This window comes from Cupressus sempervirens, chromosome 3, assembly GCF_028749045.1.
Source record: "Cupressus sempervirens isolate cs-2001-9-10 chromosome 3, ASM2874904v1, whole genome shotgun sequence".
Taxonomy (NCBI): Eukaryota; Viridiplantae; Streptophyta; class Pinopsida; order Cupressales; family Cupressaceae; genus Cupressus; species Cupressus sempervirens.
Genome location: NC_143120.1, coordinates 1,067,900,265 through 1,067,917,228, shown reverse-complemented (window position 1 = coordinate 1,067,917,228; position 16,964 = coordinate 1,067,900,265). Strand labels below are relative to the sequence as shown.

The following is a 16,964-nucleotide window of genomic DNA, read 5'->3' as shown; positions in this document are numbered from 1 at the left end:
TTATCAAATAGATTTATTTAATAAATGGGGATTTTTGGAATTAGATAGAAGAATAGGATTTAATTGATAAATAATAGATTATTTGATTTATCAATTAGGACTATAGATGATTAATTAAATTAATCAACTAGGGGATGACAAAGGATTAATTAAATAGAAATTTAATTAATAATGCCTTTTTAGATAACTAAATAGGATTACTAAAATAGTGTAATCAAATTTAGGTGTCTACATGTACTAGGATCTTGGTTGGGCAAAATTTATCAGAGAAGGGTTTTTATTTTGGAAGTCCTAGCTAGTTGACGACTTGGTGTAGGGTTATAGATCTGCAGATTTGGCCTACACTTGCAGAGGACTTTTCATTTGATTTTTGTTTGTATGCATAAAGATGGTTCATGGAAGGAAAGATGCAAATCCAAAAATATTTGACTTGTTGAGGAAACTTGCAGCTGGAGTAGAAGCTATTGAGTTAGCACAAAATTGTGGAAGACATCTTGATGAGTATGATTCTTTTTGGATAATTTATATGAAAGGATTGATGATCTGGAAGAGTCTAATTGGAGTTGGCATCTAAGGATTAAAAAGAAGGTTTTTTGGCCGGTTAAAGATATTATGAAGAGAAGAAGATAGATCGTGGAAATACATGATGATTTTGCTGAAATGGAGGAAGTATCTTTTGGTTTTCATGAGTAGGTGGATAGATTTGACATGGAAATTGCAGAGCATCTTGTTGTGCACAATTATATTGTTGAAGAGGAGAGTTTCACTTATGTTGGTAAGGAATTGGATGTTGTTATACCAAATGATGTTAATGTTAGAATGAATGTGATTGAGGATTTATCTATTGCTATCATTACTGCTCTAGAGTTATGTGTTCATTCTGTTATGAATGATGTTGATTTGGATGTTTCTTGTGGTAAGAAGATGGATTTACTTACTGGTAATATGGTTAAGAGTTTCAGAGGTATTATTGATGTAGATTTACATGATGCTATTGTTGCTGGTATGGATCTGAACTTCTATGTTGTTGCTGAGATGTTGAAGGATACAAATGTTCTTACTAATGTGGGTTTTCATGATGTTGATTTATATGTTGCTGGAAAAATGAATGACATAGGGTTATCATTGCATGTTCCTAATATGGATTCATTTCTTGCTGATTTGGTGGAGGATTCCTATATTATGGATTTATATGCTTTTGCTATGATGGATTTGAGTTTATATATTGTTGATGATCGGGTTTGTGATTTGGATATTATTGTTGATCTGGTTTTCATGTATGAGGATGATGTTATGGATGATAAGTTACAGATGGAGCATTGTGATTTTTAGTTGAGTGAGTATGTTGATTGGTTGGATGAGATTCAGATTTTTGAATGGATGAAGCATAGATGGTTGATTTTCAAATTTGATATCTTTTCTTTGATGGAGTGGAAACCTTTTGTGAAGATGAAGTTGAGTATAGAATTTTCTTTTGGAAGTAAAATGTGGGACACATTTTTCTACTTAACTAGGGAGTTTGATGTAGGAGCATATAAGGTCTTTTCTATTTACCTCAGTAGTTTGATGCAGGAGCATCCTAGCCATCACGTTATCCTGCTAATGTTGTTACAGACATTGTCAAGTGCTAGTAAATTTTTAGTCATTGTCGAGTTGAAGTTATCCCACGTCATGTTAATAGTTGGAGTTGCATGTTATCCCATTTATTCTGCTAGTTTCAAACAAGTGATCCTTCAAGTACCGAGTTGGTTGGTTATAGTGTTCGTTGAGTTGTAGTGTGTGCTAAGTGTTTCTTCATGTGCAGAGTGTTCCTTCATGTGTCGAGTGTTCCTTCATGTGTCGAGTGTTCCTGTTGGTGCCGAGTTTTCCTGTATGTGCTGAGTGCTAGTATTAGTTTTCTGCATTTTTTCCAATTTGGGCCGACCTCATGTGTATTTAATTTTGTGATGGGTATTTAATATTTGTTGAGAGCCGACTTGTACCTTTTCTTATTCTAGAATCTTTTGTAAGCTGTTTTGGAAAGTATTTAAGGGGATCTTGGGTAGAGTCTTAATCATAATTTGGGATAAGGGAAGTTTGGGTAGAGGAGTCTTATGTGGAGAAGCTTGGAGGTAGAAGTTCGTATTTGAGTCTAGAGATTTGTTCTTCTTCAAAAGATGTATTCTTCTTTGTAATAGTCATAACCCTGAAGGTTATACAGTCTGGTGTGTTGGATGTAAACTTCGTGCTTTGAATATATGAAATATTATCTCTCTGGATCTAAATCTCACTCTTCTTTTTCATTTTTTGCTATGTATTTGTTTGCTTGATTCTAGATCACCTCATTTTGGGGTACATTCAAATTAGCATTGTATCATGAGTGTACCCTATCACAATATCTCCATGGTAAGAGAGGTGAGATAAATTCTTAAGTCCAAATCCTAACCTTTAAACCAATTGTCTTAGAAAATTAGGACAAGTATCTGAGATGATTACCCTTCTAAATGTGTTGTATGACATAAATTCATGATTATAACCCTTGAGTTGATCTTGTATGTGGTATTTTATGATGAGTTTTCATATTTTGTCTTGTAGGTTTTTGGTGATTTTTTTGTTAATTAAGTCAAATTAAAAGATTAATTAATGATTTAATTTAATGGAAAATTATTATGATAATTGTAATATTTAATTATATTTAATTAATTAAGAAATTAATTATTTTTTTTTAAAAAAGAGAAATTTTGATATAATTTTAGAGCATTGTAATATTTATTTTATTTAATAATAATATATTTAGGAGATAATTAATAAATAAATGTTAAATACTATTATTACTTAAGTTAATAAATATTTTATCAAAAAATGCTTTGAAAATAAATTAAAGAGTGAAAGAGAAATTAAATTATTAAAGATATTTTAAGTTGCATAAAGCATGCATGAATATTTGAAAAGGTTAATAAGGAGTTAAAAAGATTGTGATCAATGAGTTCCCTCATGTGATCACACAATCAGTGCCCCAATTTTAGGGAAGAACTCCATATCAGAGACGAAGAGTTCTTTTCACAAGGACCTAGAATTTTGGAGAAGGGAATTTTCAGAGAGAAGGTTTTGAGAGAAGAGATTTCTCTCACAATCTTTGGGTGATTACAAATTAGCATAAGAACTAGGTAGAGCCTTCTGTTTTATTCACCCAAAGATTTTTGTTTCTTCGAATTCTTATCTTCATCGTAATGGTTAAATTGTTTTCTAAAATTTGTTTGTGATGAATCTTTCAATATTTCCTTAGAATTTACTATATTCATATCGATTTCTTCTACATATGTGAGGATTGAAATTTAGTAGAACCCTCATTCTAAAGATTTAAAAGTTGTTAATTAAATCGGGAAGGTTTTTGAAAAGAAATAGAAATTTTAAATTGAAAATTTTATTAGTTTTTCATAATCCCTCTATCAGTGTATTGATATAATTCTTTATATATAAAAATATACATATTTATAAAATGTGATAGGGGGAGGACTGTTATAAAACAAGTTTATTTAAAAAATAAAAATAAAAATATTTAGTGGGGAGGCGGGGCCACCAAACCCCACCTCCCACCTTCCTTATCCCCATGGCCTTCAATACTGCCTGCTTACATAGACTGTGCTACTAGCCGCAATAGTAGTATTTACTATTGATGCGTGTGACAACAGACAGCCTGTAGCTGCACGGCAACAGCTATCCAAGTGGTCACATGACAACCTTTAAGAGAGACCGATGGGCCTAAAATGCCAATATCAATGCGAATTTCCTTTTTAAAATTTGTTTTAAAATTTAATTATTATTTTATTAATAATTTTTGTTAATAAGATTTTTATTAATTATTTATTTAATTAATTAATGAATTTTTAATATAGTTTTTTAAATTAGTTATTAATAATTTTATTAATAGTATTGTTAGTTATTAATTGATTAATAATTAATAATATATTAATATAGTTTATTTTATAATTATTAGTTGAATTTAATTAAATGAAGTTTAATGAAGTTTAATTATGAATTATCATAACTAAGGGGTTATTCTGAATTATCTTTCGATGCTTTCTAGTCACTTGTATAAGACTGAGGTGAAAAACTATGATTCTTTGATTTGTACCTTTATGAGCTTAGGGTAGATTATCTATATCTAATGTCGAGAAGTGGCTTGCAATGGAGGTCGGGGCCCAAAGTGGTTGCTAGGCTAACCCATTTTAGGTTGTTTAATAAGTGAAAACACTACACTAAATGAGAGTATAATGAACCTAATAAGAGTCGTTGTCTTTCCTTGCCCATGTCTTGAGTGCTAGCACAGACTAGGATGGAAGTAGAGAGGATGCTTGGCTATGACCATGCATCATTAGTATGCCTTGTTAGTACAAAAGGATACTGGTGCTGCATAGAGTCACTAGGGGGTCAAGTTAGACTACCAGGGTAACTCTAGCATTGATTTGTGCAATGACACTTGCCCATTTTCATCGTAGATTTCCTAAGTGTATTTTTTTTGCTTCTAGGTTTAGATGTTGATATATCTTGGAACCTTTGAGTTAAATTACTTTTAGGGTTTCCTTGACATAGATGTTAGTTTTAATTTTGGGATTGATATCCTGCTTGGGACTTGAGATTGTCTCCTCAGCACTATGGGAGTGGACCTTTTTTGGTTACTATGAGGTCAGGTGGTAGTGCTTTTTACTTTTACCACAAAGATCCATCTGTTGATGTCGTAGCTAGAGTTTCTTTTCTACATTTCCTTTCATTCTATCTTTGTGTATTATGGTGGAAGGTTATATCTTTATGATGGATGATTTCACTTATTGTATTATACTTTTTTTCATGAATTTGAAAGGGATGATGTAATCTATTTTTATATATGTATATTCTTTCAGCCTTACATACCTTGTAACATGTACAGTGGATGATTGTGCATTCTGAATTTTATTGCCGAGTGGCATTCAGAACAAATGTATATTATTTAAATGGACTTGGACTTGTAGTTATTCTTTTATGTGGATGTGTTAATTATTGGACTCAGTATTATTTAAATTTAAACGTGACTCAATGTCTTGGGATCCTTAGGGAATGTAATTTGTTATGTTTTCTTATGTATGATTGTATGTTATTGCCTTTGCTACTTTATGATTGTTGTGCATGTTATTCTTTTAAAAAGAATTTTTGGCAAACTTAGTAGAACTTTAGAGAACTTTAGGATTAATTCTTTTGGATCCCTTGGTGGGGCATTACATTGAATCTCATCTTCAATTTTGACTATTCATTCTAATTAATCTCAACCATTGATTGATCCTGGGATTCTATTTAAAGAGCCCTCAATTCCTCATTAAGGAGGTTGAATTGAATTTGTATTGAATTTATGCTAGAATATCAACTCATCTTTCTCATACATCCATAGCTTTAATTTCTAGTATATTAATATCATCTAGATCCTAAAATGCATTCATTTAGCATAGTATGCTCTTTTATTTCTTAGCTTAATATGCATTTCATATAGTATAATTTGCATTCTCATTTAGTCATAAATCATTCATACTAGAGGTCTAGTTGTCAGCTTCTCGTTCTGAGAGAAATGGCATAATCCTTCTAGTTAGGAGGCAACAGGTTGATTTGGCGAATCACTTCAGGTCAATGACTCAATGTTCATTCCAGGACGGTTTTGCATGTAAGGATCATGTTGAAGTGTGGATGATTATAGGCCATAATTAAGGCATACACATGCTACTCATTCTAACTCTTCTAAAGTGATGCCCTATGAAAGGCCAACCCTATTAAAGGTTACAATACACACCAACACAATACACCCTCATAGCACGGGATGCTCTATTTTTTCTCATATGATGTATGATTTTCTATTGATGCTCTATTTTCTTTTACAAGTGTAAGACCAAAAAAAGGCATAGTAAGCATATCAGAGACAACCACAAATATCAAAAAATATACAAACCTAATCCAATCCTAACATTAAAATAGTTGAAATAAGAATTCAAATACACATGAAAAACAACACAAAAACTCCCTTCAAATGTAGTTCCAATGCTCTACTTTCTTCTCCATTGAAAATGATATAATTTAGCTCTATGATTTTAACAAAAAGCACTAAATTTTTTAAGAAAAGTGATGATAATGAGAGTACTAGGAGTGTGGTTGATTTGCATTGAAAATTGAAACTAATTTATTGATTTGAGAGCCAAAAAATAGAAATGTTAGGTGCACAAAATGGAAAAATGTTATAATTTAGGAGAGAAAGTGGAAAAGTGTCATATTATGACACATTATGACAAAATGTAAGAAATTATTTTAGAATGCACAAATTAAGGGTAACCTAAAATAGAAAGATGGGGGCAACTAGGAAAAATGTGAAGGAAAATTTGTAAGAGGGTGAAGGGAAGATTTCAGAGGTGAAGCTAAAAAGTACGAGGGTGGAAACACAATTAGGAGTAAAGTGTAAGAACTAAATTTTGAATTTTGATTTCATTATTCCCTCCAAATTAAAAAGAATAAATTTTGGAATTAAGAGAGCTTGTAAAAGGTGAAAATTAGTATGATTAGAGTATTATGACCTAGGGGTATAGTATGGGTTATCTACTCATGGAAGAGAAATTACATAGTGATTGATGGAATTGATGATTATGATGCAGAGATGGCATGATTTTGATGGTTTTGAATGAAATCACAAGGCATCAATGAACTTTTCCAATTCACTTGAATATTAAAGATAAATGATTAATGATGATGTTCCAAAATAACATCACTTAGCTTTGATAATGTTACTGATTTGATTAGTTTGACGATTATGAGGCATTGATGAACTTTGACAATGCACTCAAGTTGATTTTGACAATAACGGGCATGTTTGATTGGAACAACATTGATGGACTTTGAAAATGTGATTAAATTGGTAAAATAATGAAGATTGATCAGACATAAATGAGCTTCGATAATGTCCTAGATTTATTTGATGATGTTGATGACACATAAAATTGATAAAGATGAGATTGACAAGGATTTGACAAGATTTGATCGATTTAAAAATGATTGAATTAGGCATCAATGAACTTTAACAATTTCAAGGATTAATTTTGATAAAGGTTTGATAGAATTGAAATGGCTTTGAAATGATTTAAAACTAATTAGGGCTGATTTTAAAAGGTTTGACATGATTTTGAATTGGTGTGATAAGTTCATTGAATTGGATTTGAAACATTTTGATAGGTTTTGATGACAATTTTGAACATGATCAAAGAGAGAAATGTTAATAATCAATTTGAACAATTTTCAATATCTAATCATTGACGAAAGACATAGTGTTGACATATAGTAAAGACCATATGTGTAACATAAAGAGTAACAGGAGTGCAAGAGAATGTTTCAATTGTAATACAAAAAATGTTAATACATAGAGTCACAAGCTCCAACCATTTTTTAGCCTCTACAATATGATGTAACATTTTCTACAATGGAAAATGACCATAATCATTCTAATGTCAAGCATGATCACAATAACAAAAGAGATACAATCAAAGGTTAAAAAATGAAATAAAATAATTATTCCAAAATGAAGATGCATAACCCATGTTAATTCCTTGTAACTTTAACAAGATAAGTGTTCTGATTTTTAGATTAGTCTAATCTAGATGCATAAGTTCCCTTAAGTATTGCTCACTAGAACATATTGTCCCCTCTAGACATATCAACATCTTCCTTGTGGCTTTTATAAGCCTTCTTATTTACTAGTGTGGTTAGTTAGTTACTAACCATTAGTAACTATTGGAATGGGCACCAATCTTGAGGAAACAATCATGTTTTGAAGTAGGTCGACCTAGAGAGGGACATGTCCATTCAATGAACATGCCCCTTGTGTTAGGTATAAGGGAGGGCTAGATTGTAGATTAGAAGACACACCAAAATCCATAAGTCTGCTCTTCTAGCAATCTGCCCAAATAGGATCATCTATAGGAGTGTAAACATTTGCAAAAGATCCATGACCTTAACATGGTATCAGAGACTAGTTGCAAATGTGAGAAGGAAAAAAAATTTGAGATATCCATAAAAGAATATTATAAATTGACGTAAGAAATGGAGTTCCAATCAAGTTCCAAAGTTAACGCAGGGAGAAGGAGAAAAATAGGCAAGATGGTATTGACATCTTTTGGGAAATCCCTATTTTTCCATATTCGATTGCTTGCAAATAATTTCAAATCATAGTTGGCATAATTGATTGTAAGAAAAGAAGATAAAAGAATATATACACAATATTGAGTGCCCATAAGATTGGAGATTTGCAACATCTCGACAAATTTTATCGGGCAGATAACGGGGGAGTAATCAATAATGATTATTGGAGGCTCGAGTCTACTTAAGTTAGCATTGATGTAAGAATACTATCATAATAGTGATATCTCTTTATCATATCACAATCCATTAAACACGGTGAAGAAAATAAGGAGAATGCTTGTAGATGGAAACATTTTCTTTATGGATGTAAAAATTCTATTCTAATATAAGATTTAAATTAAGTTCTAAGAGTGACTCAGGAAGACTCAGGTTGAGATATGAATAATAATAAGAAATATTTTGTTCATGAGTCCATCGATGACGATTCTCTAAAACATAGTATGATTCTTACTAATGTGAAATGTTGGGAAATTAAGTGAATGTACTTCTACCCACCATATCAAATTTGACTTCCTAATTGCTCACAGATCAATAGAATTAGATTCTTTTGTTGAACAAGTGCTTGTTCTTCTCCTTAAATAGGTATAGACCCACTAAAAATGCCCCAAGAAAGCATGGTTTTATTATGCAAAATGTTTGCAGATGTGCACATAGAATGGAGCAGTGAGAAGGGTTAGAAACCTTCATATAAATGCAAGTAGTTGGTAACTTTGGAATAGTGAGCACTTCATTATTCAATTGCATGGTTCTTCATTCCAAAGAGATGAGTTGGTATTAGTTGAAAGTTATGAGACCTGGATATATTCCCTTTATGTAAGAATATAATATGCATGCCTCTTAATGAAATTAACGTAGCTAAGATAGGAACTATATGATCCGGCTAAATAATGTTTTCCCAACAAAGATGACAATGATCATGTCTATATATATATATATATATATATATATATATATATATATATATATATATATATATATAAGGATATAAGGTGATCACAAACGCATCTTAGACAAGGCATGTCAGTAAATTAAAATTATTATCGATAAAAGAGTGAATATAATGGAGAAGGGGAAAATTTCCTTAGGTAGCAACTATTTTAAATAGAAGACCAAAATAATGCAGCAATGATACACAAACTATCACGTTGGCTATAAGAAACTTAGACCATGTTAAAGGCTATGATTAATATTCATGGAATGATTTGTAATTATGAAGCATAATTGAGAAGTTTCAAAGAATTTATCAAGGTGGATGTCCGAGTTTCACAAGTCAACTATGGAGGGGGCATTACAATGGTACAATAATGACAATGCAGTTGCAATAATAAGTATGATGAAGATTTGACAATGAGAGAATGTCATAAAGATCCCTCTGAGTGGAGTCTTACTTAGGTTCATGATCAAAGCTTAGTGTTACAACCAAGAAAGAACTATAAAATAAAGATAAGATTTCATGGTTCATATTATATATGATGAAGCTATTTGAAACACTTTGTATTAAACAAACATGCAAGAAAAGACCTTGTTTAAATTATGAGCTATAAATTAAAAAGAGAGAGCAAAATTATTCAATATGCATGTGTACCGATTGAATGCCTATTCGACTTGTAATAACATTTGGCAAAATCTAAAGTATCAATGTGCACAATGGATTTGACTTTTTTCCTACCTATAGATTTCCTTTATATAGATTTCTTAAAAATGATAATATCTCCATTATCAATATTGGTTGAAGACAAGTTTGAGATGATCATCGACAGGTGTAAAAAAAAAAAAGTAGTTTATTAAGGCACTGTATATTCTTCAAAAGTAGCATATGGGTCTTACATGAAATCATCAAAAGATTTTCAATAGTATTCTGAAAAAATATTGAATGCTATATGTCGGGCTAAACTAGCAAAGAGGAGAACCACTTTTGATATGCGAAATGGTGAGACTTGTAGGAATGGTCTCATTTAATTGACACCCATAGAAAAACCAACAAAACATAATCAGCTTAAGAGGATGATTGAAGATAAGTGGTAATGCAAATGATTAATTGACGTACTGGGTTGATTGATGAATTCCATTCTGTGATTAGTAGTTTATGGAATCATTTGTCAGTTCCTGGTAATTGCTTACATATTATTCTAGAAGAGGAGATGGCATCAAGTTAGAAAGTTTTCTTGGCACCTGTCAAGACTCAGAATCAGAGAGAGTTTGATTTTTTTTTACTCGTAGGATATGGAGACATTTGGAGAATTTATAGTGAGTAAGTCGAATGCCACTCTACTGAAAGAAAAGTCCCATTCAGAATAAGTTTGATCCACTATAAAGGGAACCTTGGTATAAGAACAAATGATTCTATCATCTTAGACAAACTTGATTATTTTGTTTGAGAGGGAGTTCATCAATGAAGATAACTCATGGATAGAATCACTAATGAGATGCACATGGATAAAGCTTACATCATGAGACTACGGATCATTAAGATCAACATTTTACTCAAGGCATTTCTGATCTTCCCTCAAGTACAAGAGGAAGTGTTAATGATTGAGGACTTAGAAAAGATGCATTCTATATAACCTTATGACTTTATATTATTAGTATTGTTTCTGTTAGAAAGGAGGGAATAAAGTGACATCATACTGTGACACTAAGATTATGGATATTAGCATGGTATGCCTTCCTGACAAAAGGAGAAACTAAATGATCTATAATTGTGAATCTTGACTCAGAGGAAGTAGACCATGCTTTATAGATTCTCGAGTAATAAAGAATTTGTAGCAGAGAATCATAAGTATCATCTTATAAGAAGGTTATATGTCAGAGAGAGTACCTAGAAGATCAAGTTGACTCCATAGGATCTAGGTTATACAAAATCAGACTGAGTGTACCATGTCAAGATGGTGTATACTCATAAAGTACAAAAGCTTTCATCAAGGTTATGATGGAAAGATAAGTATCTATTGTACTTGAGCTCTTATTTTTCCTTATGTCTATAATATCTTTCATTTGTATTTTTTATAAGAAGAGTATATGCCTTGATTTCTTTTTCTTTGAAGAATGTTCTTGTAGGAAAGAATTTTGGATTTAGAGGGAGTCTGACATCTCATCAAGGCAACCTTGAATAAGGAGCTTAGAAGATTTGATATCCAGTAGGAGTCTAGAAAATCTAAAGTGAGCAACCATATGATGGGCCTACCTTTATAAACATCATGGTGTGGAAGCATTTCTCAACAAACAGTCTTGCAACATCAATTTGCAGTAATAGAAAACAATCCTCCAACATGAATTTGTAGTGATAGAAAATGGTCTTATGGTGTTTTAAATCAGTAGAGGACTATTGGAAAATCTTGAATAGATTCAAGATTGTGTTGTGATAGAGACATTTCGATGTCTATGAATCACATCTTGGATAAAGAGAGAATTTAATTATTCTTTAGACTTTATCCTTAAGTGTTGGAAATTAGAAAGCAGGTATTCTTATCAAACCTCTCTGAGAGTGATCATCTCAAAAAGATCCAGGTATGATTGAATTGTTTTGTATTCGTATGATAATTTATATTATTGTCAGGATATTGACTATTATGGGGCTTCACCATTTGTGTTTGTTATTTAAGAGGTGAAATCTTTGAAATAATCAACACCTGTATAAAGAAATTATAAGAGGTGATGATCTCTAAAATAATGAACACTTGTATAAAGACATTATAAGAGGTGATGATCTCTGAGATAATATTCTTACCAGTAGAGAACTACTAGCAGATTTGGATGAATTTAAGATCATGTTGTGATGGAGGCATTTCTACGTCTATGAATCACAACTTCGATAAAGGAAGAATTTAATTATTCTTCGAATTTTATCTTGTGTACTGACAACTTGGATAAAGGAGGAATTTAATTATTCTCTGGATTTTATCCTATGTAAGGCATTCTAGTAATGGATTGCTAATGAATTGCTAGTAGAATCTAGATCTTGGATGAAATCAAGATCATGTTGTGATAGTGACATTTCTAAAACTCCAGACATCACAACTTGGGTAACGGGAGAATTTAATTTTTCTCTAGTGTTTATCCTGAGTATTGCATTCTATGCAATACTGTTATCACAAGCTCAGGTAATATTTCATATCACAAGCCTTGTCAAACACCTTGTGTTACAAGCCTAAGTGATTTGATAGTTTGTATTATGAATGATGCTTAATGACTTGATCACAAGCTCCAATGATAACTCATATTACAAGATTTGTAATATGATGTGCTTTTAGGTATCATTTGTATAATGATACATCATGCTTTAAATTCAGAAAGGTATAAAGTGTATACCTATGCTTAGTCACCTCTATTGATGTTGCTAGATATGTTTCTATCACTTATCTTATCAAGTTAAGAGGAAGTGTTAATTCCTTGTAACTTTGACAAGACATGTGTTCTGATTTTCAGATAAATCTGATCTGGATGCATGAGTTTCCTTAAGTATTGGTCACTAGAACATGTTGTCCCCTCTAGACAGATCAACATCTTCCTTGTGGCTTTTATAAGCCTTCTTATTTACTTGTGTGGTTAGTTAGTTACTAACCATTAGTAACTGTTGGAATGGGCACCAATCTTAAGGAAACAATCATGTTTTGAAGGAAGCCAACCTAGAGAGGGACATGTCCATTTAATGAACACGCCCCTTGAGTTAGGTATAAGGGAGGGCTAGATTGCAGATTAGAAGACACACCGAAATCCAGAAGTTTGCTCTTCTAGCAATCTGCCCAAATAGGATCATCTATAGGAGTGTAAACATTTGCAAAAGATCCATGACCTTAACAACGCGTGCGTGCACACACACACACACACACACACACAACATAATCCTCATGCTAGGATGTTATATTTTTATTGATATGACCTAATATTTTCTATTGCCCAAGCAAAGGAGCATATGATTTGAATTCCAAGTGTGATGAAGCTTCACACACACACTGTGACTACCCAATTAATGCATGATACATGATATACACAATTGATGTGGGATGTATGATATGATAGACACATGTGTTAGTACACTTGCACCATGTTAGAAATGCACATGCATGTACATTGTCTCCAAATTTAAATACTAAAGTGAATAAGCTTATCCTCTCATAAATGAATAATACCCGCTAAAGAAAATGGCTAGATAAATAAAATATTGTATTGACACAAATTTAAGAGGATGAAAAGGTATTTTCCATGTTGGCAAGCATTGAGTGATGGAAATGACTTGCTTGACGTAAGTTGGGATAACTTTGATGGTTAGTAACCCACTACATCCACAAGCTTTGTATCTCTTGTTGCTTAATTTTATCTTAATAATAGTATGTCAATGTGTTCAATTGTTTACATTTGGGGTCCACAAAAACTCTTAGGTCTTTTTGGTTCGTGGAATTTAAAAAACTTGGATTTCTACAAACCTTGGTTTAGCCAAATCAAGGTTTTGTATATCTTCATTCCAATTTTTGGGATTTTACTGAAAGCGTTTGTTTCACTCGGAAGATGTGTGTGAAGACACATTTTTATGCGTAAGCTTGGAGTTGAAGGCAAATTTCAAAAAGTAGTCAAATCTATTGTTTTTACACTCCTTAAAAAACAAAACTAGGTTTTGATTTTCAATTCCTACTTTTTTTAGGAAGTTGGAAAACCTGGTTTTGAGGCAAAATTGGAAGTCGCGTATCCTAATTCCATTTTGCAAATTTTGAAACAAATGCACAAATTTTCAAATCCGGGTTTTGAAAAAGCCAATTCTTGTCATCTTCTAGGAACCAAATGGACCCTTAACTCCTGTGGTTAGCTTCAAGTCATGATTCCATTTTGTTAGCTTTTTTTTCATAATAGACTAATGAGTTTTTACAAAACTCTCGGCCTCCCTCTCTCCCATCAAAAGCAAAAATAATGATGATCAAAGTGTTAAGATATTTATTCAACAAGGCATTCAACACTATGGTGTCCTAAAAGGGTTGAAACAATAGATTCCATCAAAACTAACTTGTTCAATTGACCTCATCTAGGTTGACACGAAATAACAATACCTTGTTTACTAGTCATATACTTTTAAACAAATCTAAATAAAAGACATGACATCACAATCCAAAAAGCATATAGCACCCAGACCTATTATCCAATTTAAACACTCAATTTTGTTGCCATCTATAAATGTTGTATCTCCTTTCCTCACTTTATATCACACCAGAGTTTAAAACTAAGTACTCTTCTTGCGAGAAGCCAAGGGACCTTCAAATTCTAAAAACTACATCGCTCCACCCCACAATTCTTCAACGGTCTTGTAGGGGCTGGTTGTGCTATTAACATAATTATCCCCACTAAATATCTTAACCTGCTTAAGCGTGGCGCCAATCTTATCATGATCATCCGAAGTCAAAGACCAATCAAATATTTGAAAGTTTGAAAATATTCTGTCTGGATTATAGCTCTTGGGCAGCACAGTCACTCCCTGTTCTATCCCCCATCTTAACATAACCTGCAAATACATGACAGTAACATGAGTTTTCAGCCCAGGTTAATAATCTCATGAAAACATCTAAAGATTCAAATATTATCTTCCCACTATTTTGCTCTAAGAGAAATTACAAAGATCAGATTCAAAGATTCAAATTACCTGGGCTCTAGTCTTCCCATACTTGTGAGAAATCTCGTGGATGACGGGGTCATCCATCACCAGATTTGAGCCCCATGGAGTATTTGGAGCTCCCAAAGGACAATATGCACTCACATGAATGTTATGCTTGCCGCAACACTCTCTCAGCTTCTTTTGCTGCCAGTGTGGATGCATCTCCATCTGCAATTCCATTCCATAGACATCAAAGAATATTTCTACACAACTTTCTAAGAAACGAAGAAATTTCAGATTTGGGAAAAGAGGGTTGTAATAATTCTTATGTATCAATTGACAAGTGCAAAGTGCACAGTTATATTAAGGGTGTTTCAGATAACAGAAAGGAAAGGTATGGTATAGACAATCTAAGAGGGACATTAAAAGTAAGTCGTTACCTGATTAACTGCAGGAGGTATCTTAGCATGGGTCAAAAGGCCTTCAATCTTGTTGGAGGAGAAGTTGCTGACCCCAATAGCTTTGGTGAGCCCCATCTCCAAGCACTGCTCCATGCCCTTCCAAGTAGACTCCATGTCTAAGGGTAAAAAGTCTTCTTCCTTTGGCTTGAACGCAAACATTGGAGCTTCTTTTCTTAGTTTGATGGGCCAGTGGATAAGGTAAAGATCAACGTAATCCAGTTCTAAATCCCTGAAGATAAGAAATAATTTGGAATAAGAAGTTCTGCAATATGAATATAACATAGGATGCTGAAATTCTAATGAGGAAATCATACTTTAGACTATTCTTAATTGCAGCTACGGGGTCGTCATGTTGGGTATTCCATAGCTTGGTGGTGACAAATACATCTTCCCTGTTAACAAGTCCATTTTGAAAAGCCGTATGCAGAGCTTTTCCTAGTGGGCGCTCTGACATGTAAAGGCTTGCTGTGTCAAAGTGTCGATAACCTACCTACAAATTTAAGTGTTGAAAGAACCAACCCAATTGCATTAAGACTCGCAAATTTCATCATAAGTTCATTGTGCTGCAAAACAAGATGTAGGTTTGAATAGAAAAGGTATCATAGCCCTATCAATGGTGAACTAAATCAAGAAAATAGGAATATAAAAGGTTCACCCACAACACAAAACAATATATCGAAGTACTTAAGATTAGTATAATGATACTTATGATTACCCTTTAAAATCATCAACAACACTGGTGAACAATGTTCTGGCAAGTGTTTCAACCTAAAGAATCTTGAGAAAATAGTTCAAAGACAAGTCAATGCTATTGGAAAAGTATATCCAACATACAATAGACAAGGAAATGGCTCTAATGCTTAAATCCAACTGTGAAATACAATTTTGCGTTATATTAACCCAAACTGCAGAGCTTAAAAAACTACACAACAGAAGTTACACATGTACTAATCTATTCTATTGATTGATTTTATAGAGAACAATTTTTAACTTAAATTGTGGGATGTGAAATATACCTGCAAAGCTGTAATGACAGCTGCCATGATCGCCTCCTCATTCTGATCCATGGAAACAGTTCCCAGCCCAATCAGTGGCATTTTGGCTCCCGTATTCAGTTGAACTGTTCTTTTGACAACTTCCATTCTGCAAGCATTCAAGAGGCGCTACCTTTAGGTTTGCATTATGTTCATCAATGACACATTGAAATGCTATATATACAACATTTTGCTACGTAGAATTGAAGGGGGTGAGAGCAGGGCATTTCTGGATGACTTATTCGCAGAGAATCTTTATTTAGTTTGATTCTTTTCCTGTCACTGCTGTCATCGATGTATATTCATTCTCACCAGAGCCATTTAAAATATTTTTTTAATTTTTAAACAAAACAGCTTTTTAACTGTCCACCCTTTTCTAAGTAAATACTATTAAATAGACATTTGATAATATTTATTAAAATTATTATAGCTGAAATGGGAAATCACTTAGGTGAAGCCGGACTCTCAAGTTATTCGTTTGACTTAGAAATAGATTATTTAATTGTTGGAGACGAATTCTTTAATGCTGTATATTGAAGCTTTCACAAGACATACTCTTTGAGTTTGGGAAGACTTTTCCGGTGATTTTGAGTAGAAATTAATGCACTAGTTTTGGGGTGAGGAAAGTGGAGGGGTCGCCATGCCTTCAGTCTGAATATTTTAGGGAAGGTGTCTATTTAGTTATGATATTTTTGAGAAACTAAAGGAAAG

At 32.7% G+C, this 16,964-nt stretch overlaps 1 protein-coding gene across 1 annotated transcript; it reads right to left on the bottom strand.

The window, feature by feature from the left end:
* Nucleotides 1–14,428: 14,428 nt before the first annotated feature.
* Nucleotides 14,429–16,376, bottom strand: LOC149570432 (NADPH-dependent aldo-keto reductase, chloroplastic-like). Its single transcript, XM_089823085.1, has 5 exons — nucleotides 16,236–16,376; nucleotides 15,534–15,709; nucleotides 15,199–15,448; nucleotides 14,807–14,986; nucleotides 14,429–14,668 (listed from the first exon to the last, which is right to left on the bottom strand). Exons 1-5 carry the CDS (start codon nucleotides 16,359–16,361, stop codon nucleotides 14,438–14,440), a joined length of 963 nt encoding a protein of 320 aa, XP_089679211.1. The 5' UTR covers nucleotides 16,362–16,376; the 3' UTR covers nucleotides 14,429–14,437.
* Nucleotides 16,377–16,964: the final 588 nt, after the last annotated feature.